This window comes from Aphelocoma coerulescens, chromosome 8, assembly GCF_041296385.1.
Source record: "Aphelocoma coerulescens isolate FSJ_1873_10779 chromosome 8, UR_Acoe_1.0, whole genome shotgun sequence".
In the NCBI taxonomy this organism is placed as follows: domain Eukaryota; kingdom Metazoa; phylum Chordata; class Aves; order Passeriformes; family Corvidae; genus Aphelocoma; species Aphelocoma coerulescens.
The window spans coordinates 24,359,855-24,380,268 of NC_091022.1; the positions used below are offsets into that span (position 1 = coordinate 24,359,855).

Here is a 20,414-nt window from a genome sequence, read left to right on the forward strand (position 1 = left end):
TCTTATATCCACTCTATTTTATGTTTTAAAGGTCTGTAACTGTATTAATGTAGATGTTTAATAAACTGAATAGTAAAATAGGATGCAACTGAGGTGGGGATACTACCAAAGGGGCTTTCTTGGTGTATAAGAAGGGGATACTGCCAAAGGGGCTTTCTTGGTGTATAAGAAGGTCAGCTGTGCAACTGTGACGCAAGTAAGTTCTTGCATTTATTTCCCGGGTTTACCAGTGAAACAACCAACAGAGGGGAAACCCATCCTCCCCTTTATCCTTTTCCTCCTTGGAGGAGGAAGAGAAGACAAAGTCCTTTCAAGAGCTGCAGGGCATTGAATATGTTTGCTCTGCTGGACTGAAGGCCACATTTCACTCCCTGCCTGTTCCCGGGTGCTCCATGGACAGCGTCTAGAGATTTGTCTGTTTTCTCAAGATTTATTAATGCTGTCAGCTGCTGAGGCCTCCAGGAACCCACAGGCTCTGGGAGATGTGCTCTGAGGCCTGTGAGCAGCACCTCTTCCCCACAAGCTGTGTGGGAATCTCATCCTGATGAGGATGCCTTTCCTACCCAGCAATGGAAGGGTTAACTGCATGTGTCAGAGGACTTGGCTCAGTTGTTTGGGGTTTTCCCTGTGTAGCCAGAAGGATAATTTAGCTGCGTGTCTTCAAAATGCTGCGGTTTTGCACCCTGTAAAACGTCTGTCCTTTAAATTGCTTGGTGAGCACCAGCCCTCATTTATCATGTCAGCTGTGATCCATGGAACAGCAGCAGCCTCGCTCTTTCCTGAGGACTAGCCCGCCCTTCTTTGAAGGAAAACAAATCTATGCCGAAATTGCTGCTGCCCTGAGTTTGCCTTTTTGCCCTGGAGTCTCACAAATACCCTTTAGGGTGCTCCAAAGGGATTTTCTCTTTGTTCCATGAGTGCAAAAAACTATACTGGCCCATGTGCAGAGATTTTGGGTCAGCCGTAATGTCACATAAAATACAGGTAAAGCCAAACCTGTCAGAACAGGTAAGCTCGCAAAATAGCGTAAGACTGTGCCAAATTGAGACAAAATTGTAAAGGGACAGCTTCTCCCTCTGCACTGCTCTTTCCCGGGGTCACCCGCCTGCTCATCACAACACCCAGGGCTGTAATTCCTGCTGCCAGGATTCTCTGCAGCCACGCCCACGCTCTCGTCTTCACACCTTTGTGTGGAGCCGGCTCCCTTCATCTCCCTGCCCGCACCCGAGCTGCTGAAGAGCTGAAAGAAATGGCTTAATTGCATATTCCCTTGGACTGATTTCCCTACTACAGTCTTACACCCTGACTCTCTTGTGGCACAACTTCTGTAGGCCAGCGCTACCCTTGCGTGAAGGGAACAGACCTGGCAGGATCTTTCTTTGGAAAGAAAAAAAAATAAATAAAATCCACTTTCTTCTTTTTTTTTTTTTTTTCCATTTTCTCTCCCAATCCCCCTTTGAACAGCTCTGCTTGACACAGACATTAATGATAAATCTCAAGCCTCTTATTGATACATATATATATATACACACACACATATCTATATATATATAAAGCAGTGGAGTGTATGTCTTTGCCGTGACCCCTTTCCTCCTTCCCTCCCTTCCTTTTTTTTCCTCCCTCCTTCTTTTTCCTTTTCCTTTTTCTCTTTTCTCCCTTTCCTTTCCCCTTTCCTTTCCCCTTTCCCCTTTCCTTTCCTTTCCTTTCCTTTCCTTTCCTTTCCTTTCCTTTCCTTTCCTTTCCTTTCCTTTCCTTTCCTTTCCTTTCCTTTCCTTTCCTTTCCTTTCCTTTCCTTTCCTTTCCTTTCCTTTCCTTTCCTTTCCTTTCCTTTCCTTTCCTTTCCTTTCTTTTCCTTTCCCCTTTTCCTTTCCCCTTTTCCTTTCCCCTTTTTCCCTCCGCGGAGCCCCGAGCGGGTCGATGCGGCTCGATGCGGCTCGGTGCTCGCTTGGCCACGCCTGTGGCCGGGGGGCGGAGCGGGCCCGGCGCTGTTCCCGCCGGCGGCGCGCGCGGGCCGTGACCGCGGGCCCTCACCGCGTCCGCGCGCTCCCGTGAGGCGATGGTGGGTGTGGGGCAGGGGCACCGGACGGGACCGGACCGGACCGGGGGGAGGGGGGGAAGGGAGGTGTCTGTGCTGGGAACCTCCCGGCCCCTCATTCTCTGTGTGTGTGTGTGTGTTGTGCCTCTGTTGCAGAGGAGGAGCCTGGCCCCCAGCCAGCTGGCCAAGAGGAAGGCGGGCGATGAAGATGAGGAAGAGGAGGAGGAGGACTGGCACCCCCCGACGGTGAGCGAGGGGCCCCGGGACGCGGCTCGGTGTGTGCGCGTTCTCGGCCCCGTGTGACCCCGCAGCCGTGGGCAGGGGGATGCTGCATCCAGGTCACTCCCTGGTGCCTGAGCCTTCCCCCATGCTCTTGGCATCAGGCCCCCGGTTTATGCTGCCCTGAAACTTTGTGTCTCGGCGTGTGGTTGGTGGAAGAACTTCATTGTGTACGGGTGGTGCGTCGTGGTTGCGGGAAAACTTATTCCTGTGAGAGCTCCCGAGTGCTGTGTGAAAGGAGGGGGGACTGGGTAACTAGGAATAGGTCAATGTTTAAGACAGAATGTTGCATCTTTTTGTAACAGGACACGGGAGGATCAATTTCACCGATTATCTGTAAGAAACAGTAAAGACCTCGTTTAGCCACTAGTCCCAGCCCTAATCCTAGTATACAGTTATGTTTTATGTCACACAGGTCAAAGAAAAGAGTCTCACCTAATGTTTTCTGTGTCAAATCCATTTTTCTGTGCCAGCAGGTGATTGAAACCATGCTTCACGCTGAAGAGGACTGTGTTAAATCAGGAAACAGATCAATGACTTATTTATTTTCATGCTTCTCTAAGTGTTTGAAATGTAGGGTTCAGTGTGAGGCCTTTCACCTGCATAACACCAGGTGCCATGGAGCCTCTGGGGACTTTGATGTAGTTTGTTCCATGCTACTGACCTTTCCTTTTCTTAATTCTGCTTTTTTTGGGTGACAGGACAAATCTTAGTGTGTACAAGCCTGCCCTTTTACAGGTTAGAAGGTGGTAGTTATTTTCTTAACTAGGAGAATATTTTAAGCTTCACATAAATTAAACTTTAGGGCGCAGTGACCTTGGTGGTGTTGCCGTGTGAGCCCTTTGGCAGCAGGGGTGAGTGATGGCCGTGTGGGCTCAGAGCTGCTCGGCTGCCTGGGCGATGGAGTGTGTGGTGCTTACTGAGTGTGACAGCAGAGCATCTTCTGCTCTCCCCCGCTGCCCCTGGGTTGTTCAGTTGCGATTCTGTTTTCCAGAGCCGGAAGAGGCAGAAGGCAGCCAGTGAGACAGAGAGTGGGGAATGCTACAGGTCGCCCTTCCGCAAACCCTTGGCTCAGCTGACCAACAGACCCCACTGCCTGGACAGCAGTCAGCACGTGAGTGGGGGTTGCTGCTGGCACACACAGAGCTCACTCAGCATGCAAGTCCAAGTGCCTCCATGGCCCCATTTAATCAGAGGTGTTATGGAAGTGCCACACACACACAAAGTCTTTTGGAGAGGCTTTTTGCCAGCTCCAATCCTTCAGTGTTGATGGAGGTGTGGGGGGAGAACTTCCTGTAGTGGAAGTCCTGGGTGAGGTTGTTCTGTGGGGCCCTGGTGAAGGACAGTGCCCAGAGATGTGAGTTGCTTTCCACCCAGGTGGGTCAAATGCTGTGTGCCTGCCTGGTTCTCTCTGGGCTTCCACTACTGGAGACCAGATGCTGGACTGGCTGGGTGCTTGCTGATCCAGCATGGATGTTCCTGCAATGGTAACCCAGCTCCTTTACAGGAAATGAGTTGCCTGACTGAATTACCAAGGCAGGGGAAAGCAATAGCTTTTAAAGAAGTGAATAAAACCAGTGGATTTAGGAAGATGGGAGCTATGAAAAATCAATTTCGTGTATTAGAAAACCCAAAGGAAAACAGTTTTGAAAAGCAGAACTGGTGGAGGAAATTGTGCTGAATTGTTACTTTCTTCCTTTTGGATAGTCTTGAAAGTAGTTGGAGTTGAAGCTTGAGTAGATTAAATAGAGGGAGTCCAAGTACTTGGCAAAACTGAGTTCTCAAAAAATGTCCTGGACTTGCTCTCTTGAGCAATCTCTGATTTCAGACTTCTGAAATGTGGTTTTTTTCTGGATTCCTAGGAGGCTTTTATCCGCAGCATTTTGTCCAAACCCTTCAAAGTCCCCATTCCAAATTATAAAGGTAAGATGAGGAGGTTTAAGGATTGTCTATGTTGGCTGACTTGATTAAAACAGATGATGCTTAGGCCTGTCAAATATATCTGTGGGGATTATTGTTATTTTTTGCACTGATGCGTATGTTCCAGAAATCCTGACTTAATTTTGAAAGAAAAATACTGGCATATTAGCAAAGTCTTCATATTTCTTACTAGTGTTTAGTTTGGATAATCCTACATTTCAGAATTGGATTTTGTAGTCTTACTGCTATGTGTTGGATGTACTGCCAGGAGATTTTACACCATATCACAAATACAAAAGCAAAATGAATTCCAAGCCACGAAGGTTTATCATTTAAATAATGATGCTAACAGACAGAAGGCTGAGGTGAAAAAGATTGTATGTGCCAGTTTTATTTCTGCTTGGCCTGGTGTGTTGAGCCTCAAGGTGATCTTCAAAACAAGATCGTTTTGAAGTTCAAAGCGTCAGCTGGTTTGAATCAGTGAAACATAAGATCTCGGAAACAAATGGGCCTTTTCATGTCCCCTGCTTCCCCTTCACCCTCCAGCTTAAAAACCCGAATGCAGATCAACCAGTTTCACTCAAACTTTAGTTATAAAAATGTCTTTAAGCAGCCACTGAATATGGAATGACAAGCCCCAAAAGAGTTTGGCAAAGCTCTCTTCTGGAGAAGCGGATTTGTCAAGAGGCTCAAACAGAACTGTAACTGGCAAAGCTGCTTTCTGTGGCTGTTACCTCAGTCTCTTAATTGGGAAAAGTGGCTGTTTCTTGTGCTTTCTTTCTTGTTGTGTGTGCACTGCTGCCTCAGCTTGTGATACACTTCTGTTTTGCAAGGAGCTTTAGCAAACAATGGACAAATAGACTGATTGAATCTTTTTCAAGCAAAATCAATCCTGGGAGCACAGTTGCCTGAGTTTTGAGGGGAAAAGGGATTTCTATGTAGGTTGTTGTGTTCATCTCCATTTCAAAACTGTGACATCAAAATACAGTACTAGGGAAAGGGACTCATGCTTGATTTCTGCTTTTCACAGAAATTGGCTCCAAGGCCAAGCATCTATTATTGCTCAGCAGAGAGAAAATAATACCCCAGAGCAGGTAGTGACAATATGATGCTGACTGTGATACTGTAGAACTTTGTCACTGTTAAAGATCAATTCCTGACCTTGCTTTAAAGATACAACTGGCTAAGTCTCGGTTAGGTGACCCCCAAAGAGGATTTCACCCAGCATATTCTATATGTAGGAGTGTATTTGTTGATTCTGGAACATTCTGGAACCCTCATTGGCTTTCAAAAATCTGGAACAGCCAGTGCCATTGCTCCATCTTTGCCTCTGTTTCTTTGTTCTGTTTTTTCCTGCCACTGAGCTTCCCACTGTGTGCTGCCAGAGTGCTGCCAAACAATGGCCCTGCTTAGGTTTGCTGTCTGCACCAGCTGTGCGTGCACCTCCACTCCAGCACCCAATTAATTCACTGTTCCTAAGTGTAATCAGACTCTGCTGCAAGGCTCTGCTTGCTTCCAGGAAGATGTTTTTGTTGTTTGAGTTGTGCCTTTGTTTGCTTTCAGGGCCCCTGGGCTTGCGCTCGCTGGGTGTCAAACGGGCAGGAGTGAGGAGTCCTCTCCACGACCCATTCGAGGATGGAGCTCTGGTTCTGTATGAGCCCCCAGTGCTGAGTGCCCATGACCAGCTGAAAATAGACAAGTGAGTCATCACCTGGCATGAATGCTGCAGCTCTGGCTTCTTTCTGGGTGTGGGTTTATGCGCTTTTCTCCCAAATGTGTTTGAGCTGGGGTCTGAACATCAAGAGGGAGTTTGATTCCAAGTATTCTGCCTGGATTGGTTCAGGTGTGGTTACAATCAAAGAAGGAATGTACCTATGCTGGATTGTTCATGTTCTTTCACTGACTTTTCCATCTCTCATGCACCAAAAATTTAAACCTGTTGCAGGGAATGAGCATACATATATGGAGAAGTTGCTTAGAAAATATTACGGCTTAGACGTTTGTCAGGAAACATCAACATCTAAGGACAAGCAAAGGGACGTGACTGACAAATGTTAGGCTGCCTACTGGTTTTTATTCTGAGGTGGTTTATTTTGTGCTGTTGTTATAACTTAAAAAGGCTGTCAGCTGGATCTTCATGGACAGAGAGGGGGCTTTCTCTCTCCAGAAATGCAATTACAATATTGTTACAGAAACAAGAAAAATAATACTGACTTTTTAACTGTGTCTCAGAACCACATTCTGCCCTTGTTTTAACCACAGCCCACATACATGGTTTCACTGATGTTTTAGATTGTGGGTAGGTCTCTAACTTGATTCTCAAAGCTGAATTAATCCATTTTTTACTTTCTTGTTTGAAGTTGCTTCCCCTGTGCCACAGGGGAATCCTCAGTATAACAGTGAGATTTAACAAAACCTAAACATGTGCCAGATTCCTTAATCACACTCTCTTCTTTCTTGACTGCCTCCTGCAGGGACAAGGCACCTGTCCATGTTGTGGTGGATCCTGTCCTCAGCCGTGTTCTACGACCCCATCAGAGAGAAGTAAGTTTTCCACTGGGACCTAAAGGTCAGAGAGAAGTTAAGTTTTCTACTGGGACCTGAGGATGTGGCTGGAGGATTTGGTCCATTTCAAAAAGCCGCAGTTCTTCTGCTGGAGTTGTTACAGGTTTGCATAGACCTCACAGACTGACAGTCTAACAGACTCCAGTCTGTTGCAAGTACAAAGTGAAACATTTGTTTTAAGCATCCTCTGAGAGGCCTGAATGCTGCCAATACTCCCTGTCCCTTTTCAAGCAAAGAGTCAGGGCTGAAAGTCCTGCCTTTATTTACCTTGAAGTCTGGAGATGTAGCTCTGCTGGGTGGAATTTAGTGTGGAAGGTGATGGGACATAGTTGCAATAAACTATTTTGCAGCCCAGTCTTGAGTCAGGCAGGGCAGACTGTCCACCACCATTTTACTGCTCAGCAGAATTGATGGATCTGCAAGTCCCTGAGCCAGGAAACACTGAGGCTCCAATTTCTGGCACCATGGTTCCCAGCAAAGTGGAGAGTAGGTTCCTACTTCAGTGTGCTTTGTTTGGAGGCTGCTCTTGGTAGGTGTGAGCTGTCCCTGACCTATGCAGACTTGAAATTTGACAGTGGAGACTGCCAAAAAACATTTTATGTTGTAAATATGTGCAACATCATAATACGGCAGCAGTGTGTACAACTCTCCAAATATCTGATACAGGCTTCTGGACAGCTCAAAATTCATCCCAGATGCAGTATATTGTCATTTAAGCCTGGAGGCAGCACAGATGGAAGCTGTGATTGCTGATCTTGCAGGCTAAGCAGGTCAAGCTGGATATCTCCCTGCTTGGGAGATCTTTAGATGGGTCTGAGAGCATTGTAGGCTGCTCATGGCTTGTCGTTTTATCTTGGATCTGGTACTGAACCTGTGTCTCAGTGTTATGCTCATCTCTGGCTACATAGCTGGAGGCACTCTGGTTTTGGGTAAGCTACTGCCTGCTGGTGCTTTTGTCAAGTAATCAAAGTTATGTTGGTGTCCTAGGCACGCTTTTTTTTGGCAGGTAGATATCGATGATAAAGCAGTTTCTGCTCTAGTCTGATTAATAAGTCTCTGCCTGCTAAGATTCCTATGCTGTTTTATTCAGCTGATGCTCCTAAATGGTAGTACAGCTCTGCTCCAACTTTATTGTGACTTTTGCCCAGGTGCTGGTTCTGCAGCCAAATGAAGTCATGTAGCCAGTAATGAACTTCATGTATGTTCAACTGGCTTAAATGAATTCCATTAACCTGTAACTAAAGGCCTAAGAAAGAGAGAAGGAAAAGAACTTGAAAGTGCAAGTCAAGGTGCTCCATCTTCAAGTCCTAAATAGTGGAGTAGAGAGGAGTGAATCCTTACAGCTGTGTTTAGCTTGTGTCCCACACTCCCTGCTCTGTTGGCACAATGCAGGTAGCTTGTACCTTTCCAGCACAATGCCCTGGTTTTCTCTGACTCTCTTGTCATCACATGCTACATGAACATTTTGCAGTTTGTCTCTCTCTTTTTTTTTTCCTTCCCCCCCTTCCCCCCCTTTATCTGTCTCAGTGATGTGTCAGAGCCTAATGCAGGGCTGAGCTCTTCTCCCACCATGTGACGTGGGTTATAACCTCAGCCCTGTGTCTTCTCTAAAGCTAAATCTGCTTTGGACCTTGAGCCCCCAGGTGAGTCACTGCTTCTAAGCAGAAGTGATGAAGGCTGATGATGGTATTGTGGGAATTAATTGGGCAGCAGAACCAACTCTACTCACTCTGATTCTTTAAAATTACCTGATTGGGTGTTGTTAAGATGATAAACCTCTTTGAAATGATTAATGCATGTTGGTTCATGGCCAGACCGTGTCTAATGCAGCCAAGGGTAGAAATTTCTGGGAATTCATGTTAGGAAGCTCATTATAATGGTACAAGTAAAATGTACTGAGATTTTTATGCATGTTATGAGGTACATGTTGGCACTGGTAATGCTGTTCCACTCCAGATGTGGCAGCATTTTAGCTGTGCCTCGGGTGATTTCCCTCTGTCTCATTAGAACACTGCATATCCCCAGGGATGTGTGTGCTACACAGATCTGCTGTTTGTTGTGCTATTGGTCCTGTGCATTGTGGTAATGAAATTGTCACTCCGCTGATGTCCCCGTCCTGCTCTGAGAGAACAATTTTTTGGCAGGGGGTGAAATTCCTCTGGGACTGTGTGACGAGCCGGCGGATCCCTGGGAGCCATGGCTGTATCATGGCAGACGAAATGGGGCTGGGCAAAACTCTCCAGTGCATCACACTCATGTGGACGCTTCTCCGGCAAAGCCCGGACTGCAAGCCCGAAATCGAGAAAGCTGTGGTGGTGTCTCCCTCCAGCCTGGTGAGAAACTGGTACAATGAAGTAGAGAAATGGCTGGGGGGAAGGATCCAGCCACTGGCCATTGATGGAGGCTCCAAAGAAGAGATTGACCGTAAACTAGGTACAGAAATGTTTGCAATCTGTGCGTTCGGCTGGTTGAGGTCAAAATCTTGCATTGGAAGAAGCCTGCAGCAGCTCATGTGAACATCTCTGTGCAGTCACTGGATCTCTGCACACTGATGGCTGTCTCTCCACTTACATGTTTAGATCAGACCCTTGCATGTTTGGTGATAGTTGATCTTTTGGCATAATCCAAATCTAGTCAGGTATTATAGTAGTCCCAGTGCTCTTATTTTGCTGCAGCTGGAAGGCAGGAAAGGAGGGAGAAGGGCCATGGAAATGGGAACAGTTTTGGGGAAAGAAGAATGGCTATATGTGGGTGGAAGGGTTTTTCTGGATTTTTAAGACAAAAGATTTGATCGTTTGACCTGTTTTCTATTAGTTTTCCTCATCCCTTTTTTTTTTTCTTTGCTCCCTTCCCATCTGCAGTTGGCTTTATGAACCAGCGTGGCCTGCGAGTGCCTTCACCCATCCTGATTATCTCCTATGAAACCTTCCGACTCCACGCCGAGGTGCTGCAGAAGGGCAGTGTTGGGCTGGTCATATGTGATGAGGTATGGGGGCACCTTTAAGGAGAATCCATTCCTGGTATTTTCTCAACATCTGGGTGAGACTGGATCTGCTTTCTTAAAAGGAGACCGGACAGTGGGAAATAAGATGTGGCTGTGGACAACACCCATTCAGGTGTTTCAGAGGTTCTAAGTAATAAAATCAACCATACTGTTGTGAGTGTGAATGGGAGAAGGTGTCTTCATGAGCCAAGATATGAAGAAAATCCAGTTGGTGGTAACTGTGTCCACTTGTAGGTGTCTGATAGGTCCTACTACTAGGGCCCTCTCCATGTGAAATATGTACCAGAAAGGAGGTCCATGCCCATCTCTGACTCTGTTGGGTAGTGCCCTGGCTTACTGGTTTTCATTCATTACTGTGTGTCTTTGTTAAAGTGGGAAGTACTTTCTGTTTGGCCTGGCCTCATGTTCTGTACAGTAATTTTTAACTTGTCTCTTTTTGGAGCAAGAGGTTGGACCAGAGGCTTCTGAGGTCTCTCGCAACCTAAATAATTCTGTGATTCAGCATGCTCTTGTGAGTAGTGTTGGCTGCTGTCAGCCATTATATCTGGCATTCTGTGCTTGTGGGTGAGTTTGAAGGATGCTCCCATGGCACTTCCTCTCTCTGTAGTCTCATGCCTGGAGCAGAGGTAGGAGAGCTGGGTGAGGAGTTACTCATGCTGCTTGTTCAAGAGGAGATGGGGCTGGCTTGACTCCCTGCGCACTGGATCGAGCTTTGCCAAGCTTTTGTTGTCAAGCTCTGCTTTCACATGGCCAAAATTGAGTTGTTTTTTCATTTGTCATTCTCTACTTGTGGTTATAGGCAGTGAGAGCCAGAGATGCTTTGAAGTGTCCTCTGCCTCCTTGAAATGATCAAGCTGGGGCCTGGCAGGGGTTGAGAGGATTAATTAAATAGCGGTGCCACCCAGTGGTTTGGCTTTGTAATTGCTAGAGAGAGGCTTAAACAGAGCGAGTGTCCCCAGAAATGTAGCTCCCATAAACCTTTTATCTGCCAGTCCGTGACTGCCCGCACCTCTCAGTGCTCCTGGGATGGGACCAGCACCTAGGGAGTCTGGGAACCCACATCCTTGGCCATGTGGTTCTGTATATTTCCAATAAATACCTCTGCTGCTGTTTGGCTCTCGTAAAAAGCCTCTTATCACTTGTGCTTTGTCCTACACAGCACTCAGATGCTAATAAAGTTTCTCTTCCCAGGCATGAGAAATTGCACCTGTATTCAGATTACCCCTGTAAGAGGTGAAGAATCTCTCTTTTATTAGTGTGCAATGATCTAGCAATCCTCTGTATAGGTGGTCTGAGAGGCTTGTGATCTTGACCTTGGGTGGAGCAGTTTTACTGGTCCAGAGTTCAGTGCTTGTGTTGATAGCTGAAAACATTCCCATCTTTGAACAGGAAGCAGTTCCTAGAGTTATACTGTGTGATTATTGTTATTTTCATGGTAGACTTTCTTGCCTGGGTGTAGCTCAGATATTCCTGGTCTTGGAAGTTTGTAATGTCTTGTTTCCTCACATAATGGCTTCACTAGAAGCCTAGATCCTTGTCTTTGCACTAGATCCTTGTCTTTGAAACAAGTCTGTTGCAAGACTTACTCCACTACCAGGATTGGGAAAAGTGGTGAGATGCTTTTTATCAGTGCTGATGAGGCTCTCCAAGCTGCTTCCTAACAGGGCCACTGGATTTATCAGCCTCATTCCTTTTCTCTGTTTTTTAAAGGGCCATAGACTGAAGAACTCTGAAAACCAAACTTACCAGGCTCTCAACAGCTTAAACACACCTCGACGAGTCCTTATCTCAGGCACCCCCATTCAGAATGACCTGCTGGAGTATTTCAGCCTGGTGCACTTCGTCAATTCGGGCATCCTGGGTAAGAGATCAATGTGTGGGAGATGTGAGGGAGGGGCAGGTGCTGGCCAGGCTTCTCTCAATGCCAGCAAAAGCAACAATTGAGGCATTGGTGAAAAGTCATGTCAGGGGCTTGGAACTAGATGATCCCCAAGGTCTTTTCCGCCTCAAACCATTCTGTGATTTTATGAGACTTAGCCTCTTCCTCTTTGTAACCAGAAAGCCTAGGTCAGGGTGCCCTGTTCTAGAGGCCGTGTATCATCTGATCTGTTTCAACAAGATTGTAAAGCAAAGTACACCAGTTTAACAGGTATTTTGGAAGGGGAATCAGGGTAAAATAAAAATGTGAAACTGAGTACTACTGTAAATGATTTCTTTGTTGCTGTAACTCGTCACCCATGATTGTCTCAGGTTGTTGGGCATTCAGTCCAAGAGGCTTCTCATTAATTCCAGTGCATGCACAGCTCTAGTTAAACACAATTCATCAGATTCTTAGTCTTGCAAGCAGAATTTGGGCTTAATCTTTTCCGTTCAGCTGTTCTGCCCCCAGGAGTTCTGAAGGAAAGGATGGAATGGGGTAGTAGATGTTCTACATCTGCTTTTCTCATGTGCTTCAAATTTGGGTAGTTATTACAGGAAGCTGATGGGATTTCACCTGGCCCCCTTGACCTGTACTTTGGGCAAGATGACTCTCCCTGTACTTGCAGCTCGTTCTTTCTGAGATGAGGTTAATGGTGTAACTACTGCAGCAAAGCTGCATGTACTCAGTAGGTGTTTTTCCCACTTTCAGCCTGTGGCCAGTAATAAGCAACTGATTACAGATAATTTTAGAGCAGGCACAGATAATGCCTGTGCTGTTGTTTGGAAGGACAAAATCTGGGAATAAAAGTATGACTGGAATGTGAGCAAAAGCAGTATGTGCCTAACTGTTGAAGTAAAATCATGTAACTGTTGGCTTTGCACTGTTGTTGGAGTACAAAATGATTCTGTTGTACTGATTTGCCTGCCTTGCTGGAGTCTTTCCTGGCTAGAAAGAAAAACAATCTTCCGGATGGGATGAGGGTTTGTTTTTATCTGCTGGGCTCTGTGCTTGGGGTGTGATAACTGGGGCTGTGGGATGCTGATCAAAGGTTCTTTGGTAGTAGTTGTCACCTTTTCACTTCTGTTTTATACAGGAACTGCACAGGAATTTAAAAGACATTTTGAAATGCCCATCTTGAAAGGAAGAGACGCAGATGCAAGTGAAGCTGAGCGACACAAGGGAGAAGAGAGGCTTAAAGAGCTGATCAGTATTGTGAACAGGTGAACTTCATCCCTCTTCTCTTTGCAGGGCTTTTGCATAAGCCCTTTGCATAAGCCCTGCTATCTTTCCAAATTACAGTAGCTGTAATGAATTCTCTTGCCTGTTACATCTATTCAGCAAGTGATTGTGCAAATAGTTATTGCCTAAGAAATCCACATAGCATGGAGCTTTTGTCTGCTAAATGGTACTGACATGGCACAGTCAGCTGCAGTCACCCCCAAGCAGTACTCTCAGGTACTGAATTATTATTTGACTCCTGTGTTTCTGTTTTCTCCTGGGATCTGAATAATGAGGCAGCATCCTTTTATTTATTTTAAGATAACTACAAGTTTGGGCTGGATCAGACTTGAGATCCATCCAGCCCAGATGCTGAGTAGCAGAAGGAGTATAAGGAATGTCACTCAGTTGTGCTGTTGATTGCCCAAGTCACAATAGAGTCCAGCTAACACTTTAATAGTTGTGTTGGCTGTGTAGGGCTGATAGGAGACTACAAGTGTCAGAGATGGGACTTCTGATCCCCAAGAAGCACCTCTGTCATGTGAAGCACTGTCTTATTTATCTTTGGTTGATTTGTGGTATTTGTTTAAAGCTGGTTTTTTTTTTCATGAATACAACCAATTTATCCACATCTGCTGGCGATTGCTTGGCTCTCTCTAAGAACTTTCTAGAAAAGACTTGAATTCTCAGCACTGCTGGTGTCTTCAGTTCTTTTTCTGATTTTTTGTTTGTGGGTTTTGTTTGGTGGTTTTTGTTTGGTTGGTTTTGTTTCGTTTTTTTTTAATCTGATCTTCTGCAGCCATCGCAAATACAATCCTGCAGTTTATGGTCATGGTAAATTAAATTTCACACTGAGTATAGTCACTCCATAGAGACAGTCCTGACCTTGACTCAGATCAGCTTGCAGAAGCCTAAGGAAAAGGAAAGGTTGGGAGGAGAAAAGCTTATTCTTTCTTGAGGTGCATTTATTTCTTTTTATAGTTGATGGAAAATGGGTGTAAAAGCGTGTTCAGGAATGCCTGTGCCTGGCTCTGTTGAGGTCTGTGTCCTTCCCTTTACTGTGCAACAGTCGTGATACACAAATAGGGAAGACAAGGCACAAAAGTAGTAGCAGATGAATCTGTTGAATTCAGTAGGAATTGCAAATGGGACAGTGATGCAAAGACATAGAATCATGGATGTAAGGCTGGAAGGGTGCTGGAGAAGGCATCTAATCAGTCTTGCTGTCCTAAGATAGAAGGTGTTAGACCTAGACCATCTCTTAATCCCCACCCAGCACTGAAGACCTAGGACACCAATTTTCCTAGGACACCTTTTCCAGGGCATCGCTCTCTTTGCAGTTAGAAAATGCTCTTAATGTGTAACATAAATCTTCCTTACTGCAGTTTAAGCCTATTACTTTTCATCCTGCTGCTTATGGGTTCAGAGACCAGATTATTCCTTTATTTACCAGCCTTTGACTGATTTTGGGGTTGTCATATATCCCTGCTGTCTGTCTTCTATAGGTTTTGTAACATATTTTTGATGCTTCCTGGCAGAACTGGGTTTCTGCACCTTTTACTCTGTCTCAGCTCAGCACTTTTTCTAGTCCGTTCCATCTTCCCGAAGTGTGGCAAAAACTGCTTCATGGGGCATTTCCAGAGCCCCAAAGGATATGTCCTTTTCTGGAATCTTGGGCCAGGCAATGAGCCCATCTTGGCCAAGGATGGCATTTATTAAATGGGGAGTTGCCTGCTTGTACTTTGGGTTATGCCCACAGTTTGTGGTAGTTGATTCCTGTCCTTGTTTGTTGTCCATGCTGCTGGTCTGTTGTAGCTCAAATTGCAAATGCTGTTGGTAGTCTAAGGAAGAGCAGAGATTCTCTTGTGACTGAGCTCTGTGTAGGTGGAATCATGTCTGATCCCTCCAAATCTCATGGACCACGTTTGGAAGCCTTGCAAAGACAGTGGGTTATATGAGGCTCTGTAATACATGTGGGTGGTGGGTGTCTGGCCTCTGCCATGTGTTGGACAGTCACAGACCCATGGAGAGAAGACATCAGAGGGACTGTGTGTTGACCACTTGAGGAATAGTAGTGATAAAACAGAGTCATCCAAGCATCTGATGGTAAATTCTCTCCCTGCAGGTGTTTAATTCGGAGAACTTCAGACATCCTGTCCAAATACCTGCCAGTGAAGATTGAACAGGTGGTCTGCTGCAGGTACCAAAAAGCATCTGCTGTGTCTGGGAAATAGTGGAAGCAGTAGGAAGGACTAAAAAATTGCAAAAAGCCCTTCCATTCTTGTGGTGACTGCTTCCCTCTAGGAATGATATTGTAGGCATTGGCAATGTTGCTTTTCCTCCTGAAGCCGCAGCCCACAACTGGTGGTTCTGCCAGCCAGCCTGGTGAGCTTTGGGCAGCTGTGTAGAGCAGAGCCCTGGGCTGTGCAGTCTCTGCAAGCTTCTCTTCCAGCTCTGGCAGATAGCAGTGCTCTACCAGTAGCCTTGGGGGCAGTTCTAGGCTGTCTGTGCTGTAGCTGAGCTGAAAGGAACTGTGTAGATTGAGCAGGATGGGTTTTTGTTTGGCTGCAGACTGGGGCTGCAGAGCTCTTGTTGTGTTTCAGACTGACACCTTTGCAGACTGAGCTGTACAAGAACTTCCTGAAGCAAGCCAAGCCAGTGGAGGAGCTGAAGGAGGGCAAAATCAGTGTTTCATCTCTCTCTTCCATCACTTCCTTGAAGAAGCTCTGTAATCGTGAGTTGTTCACTTGGGTTTGGGTTTTGCACTGTTGGTGGAACTTTTTTGGGTCTCCCTTGTGCACACCACAGTCTCTGAGCTCTGGTTATTCTCCAGATCCTGCTCTTATCTATGATAAGTGTGTGGAAGAGGAAGAAGGATTTATGGGAGCCCTGGACTTGTTCCCTGCTGGCTACAGCACCAAATCTGTGGAGCCCCAGCTTTCAGGTACTGTGGAACTCAGCAGTACAGATGTGCTGCCTAACACAGGCAACCATGGGACTGTATTTAACATCTTACCAAGTGCTCCCTACAAGATCTGGAATTTGGGAATTCTGCTCTAGCTTTTTCTTTCTTTCCTTTTTATCCAGGCAAGATGCTGGTTTTGGATTACATCCTTGCTGTTACCAAAAGCACCAGTAATGACAAGGTGGTTTTAGTGTCTAACTACACTCAGACACTGGATCTATTTGAAAAGCTCTGCAGGAACAGAAGGTTTGTCTTTGGGTTTTGCTGGTTTAATCCTGCTAGATTTGACTTGTAGCCTATGCTGTAAAAGAACTGGCTATTTCTACACTTTCTATCAGCAGGAACTTGTGATCTGTCTTGTAGCTCAGGTGTTCCTGAATTGGAACTAATGTGGCTTGTGCTTTGTCTCCTGGCGTCACTCAGCAGAAAGTCTCTGGCCCTCTGCTAACGTTTCTAAAGCCCATTCTGTTGTTATAAGGCCGATGGTGACAGATTTTTCTGTTTTAAGTAGGATGCTCTAAAGATAGCAGCAGTCTGTAGTAAATGCTGTCTGTTCCAGGTATTTGTATGTCCGGCTGGACGGCACCATGTCCATTAAAAAGAGAGCAAAGATCGTGGAGCGATTCAACAGCCCCTCGGTGAGTAGAACCTGCCAGATGGGAGCAGCTCTCCTGCCACTTCCGAGTGCTGTGAGTTAAAGCATGGCTGCCTCTGTGCTCTAATCCAAGCCTGCCTTTTTGCAGAGCCCTGAGTTCATCTTCATGTTAAGCAGCAAAGCAGGTGGCTGTGGTTTGAACCTGATCGGGGCCAACAGACTGGTGATGTTCGACCCCGACTGGAACCCAGCCAACGACGAGCAGGCCATGGCTCGCGTGTGGCGGGATGGCCAGAAGAAGATGTGCTACATCTACCGACTGCTTTCGGTGAGGCAAACTCCTCTCCCCTCCTCAGCATGGAGCTCTGGGTGCCAGCCCAGACTGCAGCTGCTCTGATTGGGCCCAGAAGGGAAAGAACTCTTTTGTGTTGGTGACCAGAATTGATTGGAACTTAATTGCTTCCTGCCCTTAGATGTGTTGCCATGGAAAACCATGAAGGTTCTAGCTGGAGGGTCATTACTGCAGCCCTTGGTTTCTAGCAGTGGCTGGCTTCTGAGAAATAGAAACAACTGTGGCTTTGCAGATAAGATGTTCCTTTGAATTCATTTAGGCATCTGACTTCTTTAATTTCATGGGGTGGCTGATGCAGAAGTTGCTGTTTTTCAGTCAGGCTGCAGTCTGTTTCAGTTGGGTGTACATGTACTTAGGAAACAGCAAGTACATTCCTGGAATTACCAGCAGCATTTGGGATGAGCTGCCAGTGAGCAGGTGGGATAGCTGCTCTGTAGAGGAAAACCATGAAGGAGATTAATCTTTTCAGTCTACTCTAACACTTTGTCCAGCAGTGCCAGTAGTGATTACTGCTTAGAAGTGTCCCCTCTCTGCCCTTGTTCACCTCTCTCTCTTTAGTTCAGACTGTGGGATTTTTTTGTTTTGTTTGGGACGGGGAAGTTGTTGGGTGGTTTTTTTTGTATGTGGTTTTTGGTTTTGGTTCTTTTTTTTGTGTAAGTTTGGGTTCTGTGGTCAATTATTATTTTTACTTTGAGAAAACAGACATTCTTTGCCCATCTTTTCTTAATGGAGTTCTTCTCTGACCTGGCTGCAGTTGGAAGCAGGGAGCTCCTTTGCTTTTAGAAACAGGAAGTCACTCTACAAATCATGACTAATCACCCCGCTCCTTGGTACACATTCGTTTGCAAAACAGACATGTTGCTCTTAGATTTTTGCCTTTGAAGTAGCATGCTGAACTTTCTGCACATCTGCTCTGGAAGCAGACATCTCCCTCCAGACAGGATGTGATTGATCTGTGTGTGGGTGAACCAGCAAATAGTGCTGATGGTGTCACCCAGGGCTAGACCTTGTTGCTGCTTCTTGGGGAGATTGTGGTTGGGATTTTTTGTCAGGGAGCAGCTGTAGCTGCTCAGCTCCTTTCCCTTCCTTCTTGTCAGCACAACCTGGTGCAGTGTGTGACCTTTAGCCACCAGTGGCAGTTCCACCTCTTCCTCATCCATATCTCCACTGGATCCACTTCTGTAGCCACAGGGCAAGACAAGCAGAGTTGGGTTAGATCTGCAATAAAACAGACATGGTTGGAGTGCAGCTACTAAAACTTGCCTGCCACCTGTACTGGCGAGGCACTGAGTGATCCTGACATCTTAGTGCTGTTTGATCTGTGACACCTTCCCAGTGTAGTGCTCCTTTAACACCAGTGTTCCAACTGTGCTTCATCTCTGACTCACCTGTAGACAGGGACCATAGAGGAGAAGATATTCCAGCGCCAGACCCACAAGAAGGCCCTGAGCAGCTGTGTGGTGGATGAAGAACAGGATGTAGAAAGGCATTTCTCACTTGGGGAGCTGAAGGAGCTCTTCACGCTGAATGAGACCACCACCAGTGACACCCATGACAAGTGAGTATTCTGAATGACTAATGGCTGGGATAACAAAAGTTTGGTCGTGTAATTCAGGGGTTTCCCAGGCAGCAGGAGGAAGTCCAGAGAGTGAGCCTCAAGTGGTTCTGCTTCTGAAGCTGTTAACCACCTAGACATGAGCACTTTCTTGCTGTTCTCCCTTTTTGTTGTATAGAAAAGCTGTGCTGGTTGGACAGGTGAGCAAACTATCTTGTAGCTGCCTGTTTTGGAGACTTAAATACTGCAGCTAATGAAAAAACTGATCAGAACTGTTCAAATTGGTGGAACCTGTTGGTCCTTCCTTGCTCCTCTCTTCCTGGTGGTCTGTGATCTCTAACTGCTGAACTGCTTTCATGCCAGGCCTTCTCTACTGGCTAAGAATTTATAAAGCCAACCCAAGTCCTGTTCTGGGAACTAAAAGAATCCTCTCTTCTCCATTGTCTGCCCTTCTCCCCCAGCCCAGAGACCTGTGGTATTATAGCCACCAGAAAGAGGGGACAGAGTGCAGGAAAAATGCTTCACTGTGAAAATTAAGACTCTTAGTTCAGGCAAGAAGTGGATTAGTTTTAAGCTGACTCAAAGCTTAGCTCGGGGTAGGTATCCATTCTGCATGGCAACAGCCCTTGCTGGCAGGGCTGCTGCTGCTCTTTGTCTCCTGAAGTGACAGCTCAGTAGGGCCTCTCCAAAACAGCCTCAGTACAACGTGGTGGCTGTGGTGGGAGCCAGCATGGAGTGTTTTGGAGCATGGTGTGCTCTTCTGAATTCAGGAGTCCTAATGCAATACTAATAGCAGCAGTCACTTGAGATCTGCCTTAAGCAACATCCCACACCTTTTAAGAGAAACTCCTCCTGAACTTCCTCTGGGTCCTGCTGGACCATTCCCACATGGTTAAACATGAAGAGCAACTGCCATTAGAAACAGAACCCCAGGTTTTCAAATTACGAGTCACTCCTTATCTGTCACACACACCGGAAGGTAGTTGTGTGTTTAAATGAAATGCAGTAGTAATTCAGAAACTGACAATCCAGCTCCACTGGAGTTAATCCAAATGTTACAGGGCCGCAGTTTTAAACAGCCCCTGTGCTGCAGCAGCAGAGGAGCCTTGCACTGCCCTTGCACTGCCCTTGTTGCAGGATCAAGTGTCGCCGCTGTGTGAACAGGCACCAGGTCCGGCCTCCTCCCGACGGCTCCGACTGCACCTCGGACCTGTCCCAGTGGCACCACTGCGCCGATAAGCGCGGCCTGCAGGACTCTGTGCTGAAGGCTGCGTGGGATGCTGCTGTCACCTTCACTTTCTATCATCACTCCCATGAGGAGCAGCGAGGGATTCCCTAAGAGGTTACTGTCCCCTGTGGGGGCAAGGGCAGGCTCCGTGGCAGCCTGCCCCACTTTGATCCCTTTCAAGGAAAGGGACAGTGGGCAGCTGTGCATGCTGGACTTTGTGTGGCTGTGGGACAGCAGAACCGTATGGCTTCGGAGTGGCTGGAAGGCCCTTGGCAGTGTTCAGTCTACTGCAGCAGCAAGGAGTCCATGGCTTTTTTTCTCCTGTTGTATTGTGTGCCTGAAAAACACCCCCATGGGAACTGGGAATAACAGGACCTTGCATGCTTGATCAGATTTAGCACTGGTTCACTCTAGGCCTTTGGTGTCTGTGCCTTCTGCTCACCCAGGTTTTGTCTTCAGGTTTTATAGCATTTGATGTGCAGTCAAGTTTTTTCCTTGACAGCTCCAGCTTACAGCTGCTGATCAAAACTTGCAGGATCCACTTTTGCTGTGAAATGTGAACCTTGCTGATTACTTGGGAACAAGAGGATTTTGTACAATGGGAAAAATTTTTAGGTTGTATGTTGAACATCTGGCCTGAAAGATCATGCAAGCAAGGCTCTATTTCAGTAACTCCATTTCTAAAACTACTTGCTTTGTTATGGGCAGGATCCCCTGATCTAGCAGTGTTTTAATGAGATCACATTACATGACAGTAATAAAATTCACAGTTTGGTA

General features: G+C 46.3%; 1 protein-coding gene across 1 annotated transcript; it reads left to right on the forward strand.

The window, feature by feature from the left end:
- The first annotated feature begins 1,977 nt into the window (after window positions 1-1,977).
- On the forward strand, window positions 1,978-20,414 carry RAD54L (RAD54 like). The gene is made up of 18 exons (XM_069023323.1): window positions 1,978-2,059; window positions 2,192-2,281; window positions 3,309-3,428; window positions 4,177-4,237; window positions 5,798-5,933; window positions 6,709-6,778; window positions 8,944-9,232; window positions 9,661-9,785; window positions 11,514-11,664; window positions 12,818-12,944; window positions 15,068-15,142; window positions 15,546-15,676; window positions 15,776-15,886; window positions 16,030-16,153; window positions 16,467-16,545; window positions 16,651-16,830; window positions 18,249-18,412; window positions 19,547-20,414. Exons 1-18 carry the CDS (start codon window positions 2,057-2,059, stop codon window positions 19,746-19,748), a joined length of 2,238 nt encoding a protein of 745 aa, XP_068879424.1. The 5' UTR covers window positions 1,978-2,056; the 3' UTR covers window positions 19,749-20,414.

Coding starts and splice junctions, on each gene's coding strand:
- RAD54L (XM_069023323.1), top strand. Junction 3,429..4,176: donor GCCTGGACAGCAGTCAGCAC/GTGAGTGGGGGT, acceptor CTGGATTCCTAG/GAGGCTTTTATCCGCAGCAT. Junction 15,143..15,545: donor GAACAGGTGGTCTGCTGCAG/GTACCAAAAAGC, acceptor GTTGTGTTTCAG/ACTGACACCTTTGCAGACTG.